This window comes from Cervus canadensis, chromosome 6, assembly GCF_019320065.1.
Source record: "Cervus canadensis isolate Bull #8, Minnesota chromosome 6, ASM1932006v1, whole genome shotgun sequence".
Lineage (NCBI taxonomy): Eukaryota > Metazoa > Chordata > Mammalia > Artiodactyla > Cervidae > Cervus > Cervus canadensis.
This window is the reverse complement of record NC_057391.1, coordinates 26,335,936-26,353,358: the sequence shown is the minus strand read 5'-3', so window position 1 is coordinate 26,353,358 and position 17,423 is coordinate 26,335,936. Positions and strand designations below refer to the sequence as shown.

Sequence of the window (17,423 nt, the reverse complement as noted above, 5' to 3'; positions counted from 1 at the left end):
TTTATTTCCCCTGAGTCTTAAACATGAAGAATTTAAGGCTTCTATTAATGTAATTTGATTCTTTGATACGCCAAAGAATTAGATCAAGAGGAGAGTCATTTTAAAAATTGATACATGTATTTCTGAAACATTTTGTTCTAACTTAAAAGATAATTAGATACAGATTATTCAGTGAATAATTTCTGCCCTAGCACTTACCATGACTTTTGTTGAATGCCAGCCTTTTGATGTAGGACCATATGGTTCTACAACACATTCAGCATGAACTCTCACTTATCTCAATCATCTTATTCTGCTTTACTTTTTTCCGTGGAATTTAACATCTTGTAACATGCCACAATATTTACTTATTTATGTTTCTTTGCTTATTATTTGTCTCTCCCTGGTGAGTGTAAACTGCATAAATATTCTTATTTCTTTTGAAGAGAGGATTCTTTTCATTATTAAAGTAGGATTGACATAAGTATTATATTAGTTTTAGGTGTACAGTATAATGATTTGACATTTGTTTACATTGCAAAATGATTACTGAAGTAAGTTTAGTTATTATATGTCACCATTACAGAATTGCAACTTTTCTAGCAATAAGAGCTCTTAAGACTTACTTTCTTAGCAACTTTCAAATTGTGATGATAGTCAATAATATATATATTACTATATAAATATATATATTATTGACTATATGTATTACATAACATACATATTACTACCATACTCTACCTTACATACACCCCCATGACTTATTTATTTTATAACTAGAAGTTTGTCCCTCTTGATCCCTTTTAACCATTTCTCCCAACTCCCCAACCTGCCTCCTCTCTGACAACCACCAATCTGTTCTCTGTCTCTGTGAATTTTGTGTTTTGTTTGCTCGTTTGTTTTGTTTTTCAGATGCCACATATGAGTGAAATCATATGGCATTTGTCTTACTCTGTCTGATTTATTTCACTTAGTACCCTCAGGATCCATCCATGTTGTCACAAATGGCACGATTTCGTTCTTTTTATGGCTGAATACTATTCCATTGTGTATGCATATATGCCACATTTTTTTAATTGATGAACACTTAGGTTGCTCCTATATCTTGGCTATTGTAAATAATGCTGCAATGAACGTAGGGGTTCGTATGTCTTTTCAAACTAGTGGTGGTAGTGAAATCCTTGAGTGGAGATCGTGCATTTGGAAATGCTTCACTTTCCCAGAACCAGGTTTCTCTTCAAAAGCGTGCTTCTCATTTTTGTGTGTGATTTTTAGCATCAAAACATTTCAGTGAAATGAAGGAAAAATTGGAAGCTTGGAACTTCCAGTTACATTAAACCATGGCCCACAGGACCATGTTCCTTGTTGGTGATCTTAAAGGTTAGAAGAGAGCTCACAAGAGAATGCCATGCTGAGTTGCAGACAGACACTTGATCTTGGCCAGAAGACTGAGAAGTGATGAGTTGTAGGCAGATACACAATCCTAGAGCAAGCCAGGAGTCAGGGGGTGTACTTTAGAAGGGTACTGAGTCAGAGCATATGTAAAAATGCTCAGGATAAATATTGAAAAAGACCTATTTTTTGTGTAAATACAATTTCTTCTCTCATCTGTCCAGCTGGAGCGGCAGTAACATCAGATGGGGACAGGCTTTCCGACTCCGGCATCTCACCACAGGCCACTACTTGGCCTTGACAGAAGACCAAGGCCTTATTCTGCAAGACCGGGGAAAGTCGGACACCAAGTCGACAGCCTTCTCTTTTCGAGCATCCAAGGTGAGGTGGATTTTGACTTTACTCTCAAAGCGAAAGCTGTGAAACCTCCAGGTAGAACTATGACTGCAAAGAAAATAGGCTGGAACAAAATGGAATTGGAAATTAGACCAGTGATAAATATTTTGTTCTTTTATCTTTTAAATTGAATTCATAGAGGAATGTGTACCCTGGATGAAGATTGAAGTCTTAAGAGAAAGGCTTGAATGGAAAGTGGAAAGCCCTAAAAAACAAAAAGTATCACAAGAATGGACAGTGTTGCGCTAAGGCTACTGGAAAATGTTATTGTTGCTTAATACGTTCTGAATTGTTTTTAATACTTATAAGTCTTACTAGGGCTTCCCTGGTGGCTCAGATGGTAAAGAATCTGCCTGCAATGCGGGAGACCTGGGTTCAACCCCTGGGTTGGGAAGGTCCCCTGGAGAAGGAAATGGCAACCCACTCCAGTACTCTTGCCTGGAAAATTCCATGGACAGAGGAACCTGGTAGGCTGTAGTCCATGGGGTTGCAAAGAGTCAGACATGACTGAGCAACTTCACTTTCACTGAAGTCTTATTGCTTCACTCCCATATAGCAAAGATAATGTGGAGGCAGGAGTTTCAGTGTTACATTTATTTAAATCAAAGAAGTAATTTCTCTCAGAGAGATGCAGAGAAGGCTTAATTCTGGACATGGCATCGTCTTGCAGTTGTTCGTATTATACAGAATTACTAGTTCCTTTTCCTGGGTTGTCTGTTTTCTGCATATCTCTTAGCTCTACTGTGCCTCCCCTGCCTCTATGAAGAGCAGATTCTGTGGTAGCTAGGTTAACCCCAAGCATGTAGATTTGCCATTTGATGTGTAGAGAGAGAAATATTTTTTTAAACTGCTGTCTTTAACGGTCAGCCAGGTTTTGACTCTGTGTCACTCAGAGTCTGATCCAGCTGGATGGTCAGAATCACACGCTGAGCTAGCTCCTGATGTCCAGTTTGGCACTCTGTCACTTTATGATTGTTCTGGAAAGAGCACCCAAGCGTGAGAAGGGCTCTGCACGGTGTACGCATAGTTATAGCAGCACACACTCTCTAAGAGGCTCAGCATCTCCGTCGGGAGCTTCATCTCTAGCTTCACTCTTCTTTGCTCCTTTCCAGAGACACATCTTGATTTGTGTTCTCACCACGATTTCCATAAAGGGTTATAGATGATTCCATTCGTGTAGGACTTGGTGTCAGGCTGACAGCTGAATGTCCATGGGGACATCTCTGTTTCATAATGAATCAGAAGAGGCCAGCTTTTCAGCACCACCTTCCTTGAAGCAGGGATTCAGACTCCTTTTCTCCTCTTTTATAGTCCTAAAGTATTTGAGGCAGAGAATCTCTTTGGCTTAGAGGTTTTTTTTCCCCTGGTTACCCTCTATCAGAGTTAGGCTTTCCTGCACCCATTGTTCAAAGATTAAGAAATGAGAGCTTAAAAAAATTAAAAAAATAGAAGAAATGAGAGCTTCCTGGGACTTCCCTGGTAGTGCAGTGGTTAAGACTCTGAGCTTCCAGCACAAAGGCAAGGGTTTGATACCTGATCAGGGACAAAAGGTCCCACATGCTGCATAGTGTGGCCTTTTAAAAAAAAAAGAAGAAATGAGAGCTTTCTGCCTTAAATTTCCTTCAGGCGTCTCCTTCTCTCTGCTTCTCTTCTAATAGCGCATTAGCTCCGTGACTCCATTCGGGTTCTCAGAGCACATCTCCATTTATGTTACCCTCACTTTTATTTTTTTAAGTTTACCCACACAAGAAGGATTTTAAATTCAAGTTTATGACCATGGAGTAAAACATTTTTGCCTCCAGGAAATGAGTTAGGGCTTTGCAATTGGCTAAAAGGAGCAGCCAAACAAAACAACAGGATAGTTCTAAGAGCAGAGAGGAGTCTTCCCATTCTTCCCTAAGAGACAACTCGGATGTGGGGTGTGGAGGGAGGGCAGGCGGGGGAAGCCAGGGAGGGGCAGAAGATAAGAAGGGACACATCATGGACGATGACCAAGTAAACGCCTTTCTAATAAGAATGCCAGCTTGGCTTGTCCCCTCTTTGAGCATTCCATCCCGGTCTTCTCAGCCCTGGACCAACCCCGACTTGGAGACCTTTACCATTGCAGAAGGAGGCTTCTCTTGCAGAAAAGTCAGGTGGCCTTCCAGGCAGCTGGCAGGATCCTGTTCCAAGGGGACTCTTCCCTTCCATTCCTTTCTTGGCTCAGCCTCACGGAGCAGGGCTCAGCGCTGTGCTGCGGCCTCTGTGGGAAGGCAGAAAGGCTCAGAGCACCACAGAGAGTCTCCATAACACTCCTTTCACTTGGCACCACTTCCGGCCTGTGAGCTCATTTTACCCTCAAAAGGCTCGTTGCTTATCTCTGCCTGATTCCCACGCACAGGGAGGCCAGCAGCGGATGGCTGAAAGGCATCGTGGTACCAGGGGCTGCCCACATGGCCGGGCTGGACAGAAAGTCGCCCATGAGTCACATTGTCCTATGCGCTTGCATTTCATTGGCGTCACGGTGTTGGAGGTTTAAATAACTCTCAGTGCAGCAGTATTCAGCCCAGTTACCTCTATTTTAATCTGAAAGAAACTGAAATTAAAATGTCCTAGTCTCCCTGTCTGATCAAGGTAAGGCTGCTTCCCCCAGGAGATCTGGGCTTCCTTGGGATATTGTGTGGGCAAGGCATTGGGCATCTTAGCCGTGAAGCTGCACGGGAAGGAAGAACATGCAGGAGCCCGTAGTTCTGTCATCAGCAATCTGAAGAGCTCATGGGGGAGAACTCTAGAGGTGCCTTGATTTCTCTGGGCCTCCAGACTCCTCCTCAGCAAATGCCTTTTTAAAATTTATTTTATTTTTGGCTGCACTGGGTCATCACGGCTATGTGCTGGCTTTCTCTAGTTGTGATGAGCGGAGGGCTACTCTCTAGTTGCACTGCGGGAGCTTCTCGTTGAGGAGCATGGGCTTCAGTAGTTGCAGTGCACTCCTTACTTGGCCCACAACATGTGAAATCTTCCCGGACCAGGAATCGAACCCATGTCCCCTACATTGGCAGGTGGATTCTTATCTACTGGACCACCAGGGAAGTCCCAGTAAATGTCTTTTTATCATGCTTGGCACAGGCTCTCTGCCTTAAATATACTCTCCACTGTGCTTCCCCTCCCTGGGGAAGAGTGATGCTCCCCAGCAGAGGGATTAGTTGGCTCTGGTTTTCAACAGCAGGAAGGTGCTGCATTGTCTTACTAGCTCTGGGCTCTACCAGTGTTAGGCGAGGGAGCAGACAGCAGAAAGTTGTCTGAAATAGTGGATCAGGTTCTGAGAGGTGGCACAGGCGTTGGGGAGACTCACTGGGAAGGCTGAGAGGGGGAGATAGTGTGTTCCTTTTGCCTCTGTGAACGAGATTGAGTGGGGGCATTTATCTGATCTTCTCTGTATGCTGGAGAACCTGGAAAACAAGAGAAGAGACTCCTGGAAGGAGCACCATTTAGGCTCCTACATTTCTAGGAGGACGTTGGTGAGCTGGGCTGTGAGTTATTGGCAGTGGTGGGCTTCCCACCCCATGAAACATTAAGTTGCGTTAACCCATGACAGCTATGACTACGTGATAGGGGGCCTGGAGACAGCTGCAGGTATGTGTTCACATCCTCAGCAAGATGCCCTTACGAGGAGGATGGCAGGTATCCATGTGAATCTTGTACCCACAGGACAGGACAGGGACATGACTGAGCCTTACTAGAAGGGGTCAAAGTCGAGCATCGGCTGCAGTGTTGCTTGGTTCAAATGGAATCAAACTGTGGTCTCTGAGCAAACTGTGTGACTGAGCAGAAAGGGATCTTGGTCAGAGCTTGCACTCCTCTCCTTCACCAGGAGATCCAAATCGAAGTGGGGGTCTGGAAGTTGTTGAGGGCTCTGAATTACAGCCTTGCACCTGTTCCCTCAATCTGGAAGGAGTAGGGTGTCAGATAGAGCATGGGTCCCAGGTCACCTAGAGCTGGCCTTGACTCCCATCTACCCTCTGTGGAACCTTGAACACAATTCTTATTCTAGTTGCACCTCATTTGAAGTCTGTTGTGAAAGATGCCCTACGAGCTGACCCCTGGGGACTTCCCTGGCAGTCCCGTGGTTAAGACTTCTCTTTCCAGTGCAGAGGGTTCCAGGTGGATCTCTACTTAGGGAGCTAAGATCTCACATACCTCCAAGCCAAAAAACCAAAAACATTAAATAGAAACAGTATTGTAACAAATTCAGTGAAGACTTTAAGAGCCAACCCCTGCCTACCCTGCCACAATATCTCTGGCCACCAGCTCATGCTTGCCTTGAACTCTAACAAACTAAGTACATTCGTTTGAACATGGTGTCTTTTCTCACAGCTAAACCTGTAGCTAGAATACCTTTTAACCCTCCATGTACCATAATCAGCAAACTCCTCCTCATTCTTCAGACAAGTGTCAAGCACCCCTCATGGGAAGAAGGCCTTTCCCCGCTCCTCCAGAAGGGCCCTTTTCATGACTCCGTTATAGCCATCACTCACTTGACTGGGAGCCCCTAAATGACAAGGAGCACACATCCCTCCCCCCGCCTTTTCTGCACCTCTGCACCCCACACAGAGTGGAGCGTGTAGTAAGTTTGAATATCACGTGCCGAAAGGTTCCATTAAGTGTGGTTGTACAGTGAGATCCTTTCCAATTTAACCTCCATCCTCTTCATAGAATTTTATAGTCATTGTGTAATCATTTTCAATCACAACACAACCCTGCAAACATTCAAGGAGAGAGATTCATTAATTTGAACATTGAAGTCAAATTTCTGTGAACTTGATTTCGCATCATTTTCCCATGGTTTTGACATTGCAAGGCCATTCCCCAAGGATTGTCGGGTAATGTAATTTAATATTTACTCTGGCGCAGCAGTGCTGTCTATTTAGATGTCATGTCTCCAGGTCAGTTTATAACACTCAGTTCCTTTCGGGGAAGGATGAATTAATAATATTAAAGCAAGTCTTATTATATGAAGCCAATCACTTTTTAGCTATGTTTTTAATGACTCTACCATAAGTCTGGAATGATTGAGATAGAATCTCAAATTTTGCCTCCTTTATTACAGAAAGACAGAGAGCTATCACTGTTCTCAGAGAAAATTTTTTCTCAGTGTATAAAAACAATTCAATTCAGTCAACATTTGTCAAATGCTGTCTGCTATATCCTGGGGTCTGTGTTCTTCACCAAAAATGATACTCCCTTTAAAAACTGCCCACTGCGCGCTCTGCTGTGTGCAGAAAGCATGCTTGTAGACCGGATCCTCTTCTACTCTTTAACCTCAGCGGTCCCACCGGAAACAAGAGGGCAGTTGGGTTCACAGCGTATCCCTCTGTGAAATCATGGGCACTGATGCAGTGCTGTTTGTACCTGTCCCCTTGCTTGCTCTGCAAGTTCTCAGTTGGGGAAAGAGAGGGTATGGAGGGAAGGGGAAAGAACAAGACATGGACCTTGAGATTCAGTCGTCCCCAGACACCACCACTTCCTGCAGTTTCAGTTGTTTTTAGGTATTTATTTTTGGTTGTGCTGGGTCTTCATTGCTGCGCATGGGCTTCCCATTGTGGTAGCTTCTCCTCTTGCAGAGCACAGGCTCTCGGCACATGGGCTATAGTAGTTACAGCCCCTGGGCTCTGTGGTGGGATTCTCAGGCTCTAGAGCACAGACTCAGTAGTTGTGGCACATGGGCTTAGTTGGTCCATGGCATGTGGGATCTTCCCGGACCAGGGATCAAACTCATGTACCCTGCATTGGCAGGCGGATTCTTAACCACTGGACTGCCAGGGCAGTCCCTGCAGTTTCATTTTAAATGAAATCTACAAAGCATTTTAAAAATTTAAACCAACAATTTCCCAAATCTTAATTGTTGCACATGGGCCAGACAGAGAGGTAGTCAAGAAGAGCCTTGAACTTTGGAGTTAGAAGAAACCTGGGTTTGGATCCTGGCTCTGCCTTTGCTGTTTAGCCTTCCTGTCCCTGATTGTAAAAGCAAAACAAACAAACAAAAAGCAGGAGTGAAGAAGTGTGTCTTGAAGGACTCTTGTGAGACGAGGAAGATGACCTAAGAGACTGTTTCCTTATCCACGAAATGGCAGGAGTGCTGCTTACCTGAAGGTGATTGTGTAGAGAGGGACTGACGAGAAAGAGGAGGAAAGAGCCCAGCACAGTCACCTGCTCAGGACCTCACCTTCCCTGATGAGACAGACAAGCCCGCTCCCCTGGCATGCTGGAAACAGCGGAGGGCTGTCCTTGGCCTCCCACCAGCAGAGGCCCTGCAGCCAGCCTTGGGGCCAGTCAGGCTCCTAGCAGCGTCCTGCAGTGTGCAATTTTTTTAAGGCCATTCTAAGACCTCCCACTTGAAATCAGAATTTCAAAGGGGGACTATATTGGTGGGAAAGTGAACCTAAAGGTAATTTCTGAGAGTTAGTCCTGGGAGTTTTAGGAAGCAGTGATCTGACCAGCACTGTGTTGGTGGCTGACTCCAGCATCCATGAATGAGGCCCATCTTCCCATGTTTCCCTTTCCTCTGAATCTTTTTTGGTTGCTTCCTGTCTGTGAAAAACTACTATCTTGTCCTCTGTGGACATAGGTGGCTTAAATATGTCAAGTTCAACAAATTCCTATCTAAGTAATAAGCATGAATTAGGACCTACTCTGTTCCAAATATCATGCTAGATTTCTATTACCATAGCAAAAACTGGTCTGTCTCTGTGTCTGCATTTCTTTTCAACCCATCATTTACCTTGTGGCTGGAACAATTGTTCTAAAATACAACCCTTGTGTTTTCCCTGCTTAAAATTCTCAGTGGATTCCCATTACCTGCAATAGCTTTTCCCAAGAGGTGTTCCAAACAATGATTTATGAAAAAGATTTAAAATGCTATGTTAAACAGTTGAATAGGTTGTTTTGGTTCCTCTTGTTCTTCTTTGTCTTTTACTGTAAAACTCATAACAATCTAGTTTATGCTATCCTAACATTCCCTTTACCTCCTGAAAGAAAATACAGTACTGTCGGAAGTCCTCTTTTCCCACAGAAAGTCTGTAAACAGCGTGAGTTTGAGAAACATGCACCTGTAGGATAAAGTCAGAGTCCTTGTTGTTCAGGTCTTTTCTGGACTTCACCATCCTCCCTGCCACACTACCCCTATCTTACTACAATGTTGTCCCCTTCCATATTCCTCATCTCTCCTCTTTCCCCTGGCCATGCTCACATCAAGCAGCAATTGGTATAAAAGCATCCTGAAGTCCCCAGGCACGGTGAATTTTTCTCTCTTCCAAATTCCAGTTGCACCTTCAGTATATCACTTTGTTGTCATTAGTGGTTTGTGTGTGTGACTCCTAAAGCTTATACATTAGAACCCAGAGTTATTTTTCATACAATAATAACATGTATTTTCAACTTCTTTGTAACAGCATCCTAATACCTAAAACATTAATATAATCAATGCTTAACTGTGCTGATGGTTACCATTCAAAAAGTTATGACCAAATGACTAACAGGCTTTGGATTTACACTTGGTTTTGCATTCCCTTTCATTACTTACAAGCTATAGGGCTTTGAACAAATTGCTCCAACTCTGCAAGCCTCAGTTTTATCATCTATAAAATAGGAGAAATAAAAACAGCAGGTCCAGTGAAAGGTTTAGAGAAAATGTTTTTAAAGTGTCATGTATAATACATATCACTGTGTAGGCCCTTGGTAAATTCAAATGATGGTGTTGTCATTATAAAGTACTTGGCAAAAATGCTTTGCTCAAAGTAGGCATTAAATAAATACTTGTTCCAGTTGCCTTTCCTGTCCCAGAAATTTTAAATCAATCTGGAGAGCAGCAACTTATCATCTAAATACGTGTTTATGTGACAATTGTTACGTGGTCACAACCATTTTCTTATAAACTCTCAGTGGAGACAAGGGATAATGATGATTATTCCCTTCAACACATGGTTAGGGCCAAGTAACCTGTTCCTTCTTAGAATCCTCTCATCATCTAAGATATGGAAGGTTGATGCAGATACACAGATAAATTGATGCCCACTGACCAATAAAGAACAAATTATTTGCAGCCTAGCAGAGCTTAGTGTGAAATGTAAAGACCAACAAACCTCAGTCTTGCCCTTGGAGGATTTCCAACCAGGCAGGGGATAGGAAGTCTACCAGCAAAAGATTCCTATCACAGAAGATGGTAAAGAGCCTTGAGAGAGAGCAAGGGAGGTGCCATGAAATTAGAGGACACGCACAGTTGGATCTGGGAAAGGCTGATGGATGAGATGTAAAAATGCAGAGATGAAGTAGAGGCATTCCGAGCAAGGAGAGTAATGTCAGTAAAGGCCCTGAGGGAGGGAATACTTGATATAACACACAAACATAATCCAGTTTGGCTAAAGCATGTGGCATATAAGAACTTTAGAGATGAGAATTGTGTTCTATAGGAATTGGGGAGTTACTGAAAGGGAGTGATCAAAAGACCCCTATCATATGGGAAGGTTCCCATAGGAAGATTCCATAGAGGAAGGTTCCAGCCATAGAGTAAATACATCTGGGCCACATTCAAATGAAGACAGAGGGTAGAACATTCGTTCATGACTTAAGTCAGAAGCTCACCCACCTGTGATCAGCCAAGTCCAGCTTCTGTGTCTCAGGATGCTCTCATTTCTTGAAACTGTGTCATTGTTGTGTAGTTGTGGGTAGAGTTGGCTTCAGTGTTGGTTTGTTTGTATACTTTGGTTTTCATTTTTGTTGCTCCTGTTTTTCTTTAAATTAGAAGCAGTCCCAACAATACTGGCCATAGAACTTTGGGAGTTGATGCCGTTTTGCAAAAGCAAAGACACAGAGAGACAGTCTATTCTATTATCAATAATGATCCGTTTATTTTAGAGACTCTAAAAAACAAATCTTAGTATTTATTTTGGCAAAGTAATATTTAAATCAATGAAAAGTGATAAAACAAGTGAAATGATCATAATCACTCATCATTCGGGAATATGTGCTATTTTAACTATGAGCTCTTGGTAATCACCGTAATTATTCATACTTAACAGTTGTAGTGTATAATATTTTTATTTTGCTGCATTGTCTTTGGTTAGAGAATAAGAGATGAAACCTTTGGCATATTTTAATTATATCTATTGGTTTGAGTGTCTATACTGCTATGGATATTTTTGAAATGAAAACGAAGTATCCATTATTTTATAGAATAAATGCATTCTTGACCACTTGCCTGTGGATAAATCCTTAAATATCAAATTCTGTTTTCCCATCGACTTTGTTATAAAATGAGAAATATTTTCCTTTGGAAATGTTCGTTTTGAGAAATGTCATCTTGAACAATCCAACCAGTGTTTCAACATATGCTTAAAATAAGAACGTTCTTGCAGTGTATTAATATCGCTCAAAATGATCCTATAAATGTGTGCAAAATAACTAATTTTGCTTGAGAGTTTGAAGGAAAGAAATAAGAGCCGAAATGAAAAAATACACATTTGAAAGAAAAATGACTCAGTTGTATACATTTGTTCCTTCAACATATGTTTATTAAATAATTGATAGGTGTGGATTCTCTGCATTATCGTTCCATTGCTAAGTCCTGTCTGACTCTTTGTGACCCCCATGGACGGCAGCTTTGTATTAGGAATCCAAAACTAACAATCATCTGGCCCAAATCCTTCATTCTCATAGCCTGGCAAAAGGAAAACATCATATAAAAGAGCATATTTACATTATGGTTTGTTAAGTACTCAATGGAGGGATGGGACTCTGCTGGAGAAATACAGTAGGAGAGATTAACTCTACCTTCACAAAGAAGGTAACACCTCAGCAGGGTATTCAAGGGTGTAAAGGAGTTTGGGGCCATGGGAAGAGCATAGTCTCTGGAATCAGACTTCCTGGTTTAACTCTTCCTCTTTCACTACTTCTTGAGTGACTGTGGATAAGCTATTTGTTTCTCTGTTCCTTCATTTTCTCCTCTGTAAAACTGGAATATTTGTAGCTACATCAGAGGCCATTATGAAGAGCTGGCATATGTAACAAACTTAGAGCCCTGCCTTGCACATGGAAAGAGCTCAATGCCTATGCTCCTGTCGTTCCATCATTAAGAATGAGAGTAAGGTTGACACAAGCAGAGGACACAGCATGCTGCATTTTTATTCTGTGAAAAATTTAAAATGTGCCTAGCTAATGGCTTTTACAAATGAGCAATTTAACGCAAGATGTAGAGAAGAAATGGAAATAGGATAGGGCCATTCAGAGGCCCTGATTAATGAGGAGGGAGACAGAGTTACTAGACTACTACTTGACTCACTGTGATAGGCGTCTTAGGTTGTGCCCTAAATTTCTCCATAGGGGAGTGGTCAACAAGATTTATTCTATGAAACAATGGATACTTGATGCACAAAGGGAGGATACACACCTGGTACACAGAAATTCCCTTTCCCATACTAGCAGGGAGTTTTGTGAAACAGTGGCAATTGAAGAATGAAACCCACTGACTGCAACACACAGCTGAGGAGGCCATAAAGAACTAACATTGGGCTTCCCTGGTGGATCAGTGGCTAAGACTCCATGCTCCCAATGCAGGAAGCCCCGGGTTCAATCCCTGGTCAGGGAACTAGATCCCATATGCCCCAACGAAGATCAAAGATCCCACATGTGCAACTAAGACCCAGCACAGCCAAATAAATAAGTATTTTTTAAAAAAGAAACTAAAAATATAAAAGAAGCTAACACAACAATTACTGCATTAGACTTAAGGCACAGTAGCCCTCTTCCTGCTGCAAGAGTCTGTTTCCTCTGCTGATTTCTAGAAAAGATATTTTTATGATTTTAACAGATATATTTAAAGCCCCAAATGAAGGCTTTTGTATAACTATTAAAATCATAGAAGGTACAACTTGCTGAAAATAAGTTATTTGGCTATTAACGGTGAGTTATTAAGGTATCTGGGCTTCCCTGGTGGCTCAGAGGTTAAAGCATCTGCCTCCAATGCAGGAGACCCGGGTTCAATCCCTGGGTTGGGAAGATCCCCTGGAGAAGGAAATGGTAACCCACTCCAGTATTCTTGCCTGGAGAATCCCATGGACGGAGGAGCCTGGTAGGCTACAGTCCACGGGGTCGCAAAGAGCACGACTGAGCAACTTCACTTTCACTTTACTTTCACTTTCATTAAGGTACCTAAGTCAGGATAAGGAAAAGTAAAAAAAAAAACATAATGGAAAATTATATAAAACCAGAACCAAAGAGAGACCCTATAGGCTGCCTCCATTTCCCATGGATATAAATAATCACTAACATAGCCAAAACATGAAATCCATTGATTTTACAATTAGCAGCAAATAAGGGAAGCAAGCCTTTCTAAAATCCTGGCTTGGACAGGCACATCATGATTATCCTGGTAATCGGTTCCTTGACTTACAAATTCTGCACCAGTGACCTGTTTTATACATTGCATTTCTATTTAATCAGACATGCCTACGTTTGTTTCATTTTCTGTGAAATAGGAAATCAAGGAGAAATTGGATTCCAGTCACAAGCGAGATATAGAAGGCATGGGAGTCCCAGAAATCAAGTACGGAGACTCTGTCTGCTTTGTCCAACATATAGCCAGTGGTCTGTGGGTGACCTACAAAGCACAAGATGCCAAGACATCCCGCCTGGGACCTCTGAAAAGAAAGGTAAGGGATCAGACAGGCTGGAAGCAACTAGGCATGAGAAGTGATTGTGGGAATAAGGTGGGCATGATGGATTTTTACTTCTTAGCTTCCCAGATGGCTCAATGGCAAAGAATCAGCCTGCCAATGCAGGTGTGGGTTCGATTCCTAGGTCAGGAAGATCCCCTGGAGAAGGAAATGACAACCCATTCCAGTATTTTTGCCTCTAGAATTCCATGGACAGAAGGGACTGGCAGGCTACAAGTCCAAGGGGTCGCAAAAGAGTTGGACACAACAACTAAACAAAAATTCTTACTATTCTGAAGAATTATTTCTGTGACAGAGTGTGTAGCCTAGTGTGGTTACTCTGACTTCATATTCATTGTGGAAAAGAAAAAGTTAAATAGATGACAAATCTGTGAAGAGGGGATAGAATATGTTCCTTGTGCTCTAAAACCTGTACTAAATGACTTTTAGTGGTATGCTGTTTGGGGATTATCCACATCATTGCTCCTTTCATTTAAGTGGATAATTGAGTTACTATGCAGTTTTCATAATATACAGACTAAATAGAATCCCTACAGAGAGATGCAGATTGCATGATAACAAGCATACAGGAACCAACATGCAGAAAGATGAGATACTGTTGAATGATACTATATCCACAGAGAATGGATCCAGATCTCAGTGACCTGTCACAGCCTGTGACAGTGGGAAATCTGGCTTAAATACACAGAACATCATTTTTTTTCCAGAAAGTCAACTGCCATAATAGGGTTTCTTTTGATAGGAACCAGGAAATAGATGCTCAAGGCGTGCTTTAAAAAAAAAAAAAAAAGCCCTTACAAAACACAGGTCTGGATAGTCAAGGAGTCCCATGATAAGGTTCTAGGAAACATTGTACACTGTAGTTTGTATAGGTCAGCCTAATATGGAGGTGATGAAAAATTTCCCAGAATGCTGATTATTGTAAGAAAGGAGGTTGGGAGGAACTCATAAGGTAATAGCTTATTTTTGTGCAAAGTAAAACTTACGAGGAAAAGGGAAAATTATGAAAAGGAGATAGAAAACAGAATACGAGGCCACAGAGACTCGCTTGTAGAAAATAGAATACGAGGCCACAAAGACTGCTTGTATGAGCCCAGCCCTTCCTCTGCCAACAATTGTAAAGGCTGGACTAAACATGGAAACAAATAAACCATCTGAAGGTTTCAACAGCAAGGCACCCAGGACGTGAGTGCTGAAGATCCCACGAGAATGGAAGTGCACTAAAGTGAGTTCCTGCTCTATCACCACTTTGGCCTCAGTGTCTTGCTGAGTTATCACGTAAGGAATGGGATCACCAGTTCTATGGGTTGGAGAGCCATATTTGTGGTAAGGTCAGCAGAGGTTTCTGGGACTTACGGGACCATATTCCAGAGTGGAAGAAGCTGTAGAAGCATGAACTTGAAATTCTAAGTGCAGTTTCTCCCAGTATCTTAAGCTGACCATGAATAGGGTATAAAGCTAAGATGGCAAACAGAAAAGGATATTTCTCTGTGGTGGAGAAGAGCAAAGCAGAGATGTGAACAGTGTGACAGTACTAGGGAGACAGAGGTTGGGGTGCAAAGTCCCTTGGGCTGGAATGGCCTTGAACATACAGTAGACTTTCAATTGAGTTCCAAATAAGGGCTCTACCCCAGGAGTAAGGGCAAATGGAAAATAGATGCCAAAATCTGATCATCTCCCCTAACAACCTATCAGGAGAAAATGCAATCCTCTGAAGAGTATGATAATATCATCTAGAGTTTCCACAATTTTCCACACCTACTAAGATAAAGATGATATTGAAATAGAGTAGAATTTGTAGATCTGGGCTCTAACTCTGGATAGGTGGGGACACACTTGAAGGACCCTGTCAACTAGGGGAGACCCCAGTTTGTGATGTTGGTTTATTGTGCCTGTCCCTGCCTTTTTCTTCTGGGACCATAGTCCATTAAGTCCATTTAACTGCTGGAATGTGGATTTGGGAGATGCTTTCAGAAACTCTCTCTAAATGATGCCATAATGCTAAGCCTTTGTCAGGGTTTCCCAGCTCCATTTCCTGAAGAACAAGTTAAGTTCTCCTCTAAAAATACAAAGGATGTCCAATCTTGTTAATTGTTTTAAAAACAAAATAGGAATTTAGAAAAACCAGTGGGTGGAGAAGGAAATGGCAACCCACTCCAGTATTCTTGCCTGGAGAATCTCATGGACGGAGGAGCCTGGTGGGCTACAGTCCATGGGGTCACAAAGAGTCGGACACGACTGAGCGACTTCACTTCACTTCACTTGGAGACGAGACTTGGAGGAACCACAATAAAACCGTGGATAACTGACTAAAGTCTTAGGAGGAACTTGGTCACAGTTGATGTTAAATTGAGAGAACAAGTGTCTGGGACTTTTCTGCCACTGGTGTAAGAAAATCAAGCTTTGTCTAAGATTAACCCAAAAAATACGCACCCAGGTTTTTACTGTAATAAAAATTATCATGTATTGGTTGTGTGCCAAAAAAAAAAAAGAAAGAAAAAGAAAAACCAGTGGGAAATAGACATAGTGAGAAACCTGATGAATGGTAACTCACCTTTAAGGAAGCACTCTCTTTCCATTACCATCTTCGGCTTCTGCTTTCTGATGTCAGTTATGGAATTCCTCCAGGAAAAAAAAGGACCTTAGGACCTGAGCTGCAGCGATCAATAGGACACATAATAACAACGTTCTAACAGCTGCATTTCCCCCATTTCTCATTACATTCTTGTTTGACTGGCCGGTTTGAATGTGTTATCTGAACGAGCAAAACATAAGGAGGTGGGTCTTTAGGGACCCAAAAGCTGGGATTAAGGCCAGAGTAAACCTAGTGAGATGTATTGCCAAATCTAAATGCACCATTGATAAGCAGTTGCTGGGAATCTCAAAGTAATGTTTTGAAAGAGTTGGTGAAATCCAATAGTAAGGGCATCCTTTGCTAATGCTTAAGCTACGGTATATAGATGAGATACAGGTCTCTTCAAAAATGAACATAAATTTATGCAAGCCAGCATGCTTCTTCCTGGGTGAATTCATTAAATCAGGGTGCATTTTCAGAAGAATACAAAATGAGAGATTTTCACCTGGAAAGGAGGAAATAGGTTGTTTATTTGTGCTAAAAATGAGAGATACCAAAAATCCTTATTCTAAAGATATTTTTTGGAGCCACATGTTTTGTTTAATTGACATATTTACTGACTGACTCCCACCCCACCTCCCTAGGACCTACAGATATGCCCCATTCACTTACTCACATCAAGCGGAAGCCATGCCAGGAAGTTGAATCAGAATTTGACCCTGACCTGAATCAGGGTCAAACCATCCCAGTTAATAACCACACATATTTGGTTGGCCCTTTCAAGAGGAAAAAAAGCACTGACCTCCACACCAAAAGCTGCTAGCCCCATTTAGAAAAAAAAAAAAATGTATCATGATGTCATTGGTGAGCAATAAGTGTACTTAACTTCCTAACAACTGATCTGAGATCCGTAATATGCTGTCCCTTATAACAAATATTCATTTAATACCTTTTATATTGTAGGTAACATGCTAAATGAATGACATGTAAATCATCTAGTCTTCCAAACAAACCACTAAAGTAAGTCTACCTGCAGATGGTGAAGTCAGAGCAGAGAGAGGTTAAATAATTTGCTGAAAGTCACACTGCTGAGAAGTGACTTAGAAGAGTTAGATGTCAGGTTGGCTGGTACCTAAGCCCATGCTTTCAACCCCTCTCTCTAGCTCCATGAGAAGCAAACTACTGTCTCAGGCTGCTTCCCTGGTTCCAGTCAACCAACCCAGTGTAGCCATCCTTCAGGAGAGAAAGTCACACCTCATCCCAGTAGAAAGTTTTAGAGGATTTTACTTTAACTTATCTTTCTACTTCCTTGGTTTATCTCTGGAGAAAAAGGCTCTGAACGTAGTGATTTTTCTCATTTCCAGAGATTAGTTTTT

The 17,423-nt window shown here is 42.0% G+C and overlaps 1 protein-coding gene and 1 non-coding gene across 9 annotated transcripts in view; both read left to right on the top strand.

Moving 5' to 3' along the window:
• The window catches only part of RYR3 (ryanodine receptor 3), a 547,151-nt gene that overhangs the window by 255,540 nt on the left and 274,188 nt on the right, over window positions 1-17,423 (top strand). For all 8 annotated transcript variants that reach the window (XM_043471377.1, XM_043471383.1, XM_043471384.1 and 5 more), the window contains exons 10-11: window positions 1,596-1,752; window positions 13,275-13,448. In XM_043471377.1, coding sequence (XP_043327312.1) covers window positions 1,596-1,752; window positions 13,275-13,448 — 331 coding nt within the window. The remainder of the gene's footprint in view (window positions 1-1,595; window positions 1,753-13,274; window positions 13,449-17,423) is intronic.
• TRNAW-CCA lies at window positions 12,724-12,795 on the top strand. The gene has a single exon. It is a non-coding gene; the product is annotated as a tRNA-Trp (tRNA).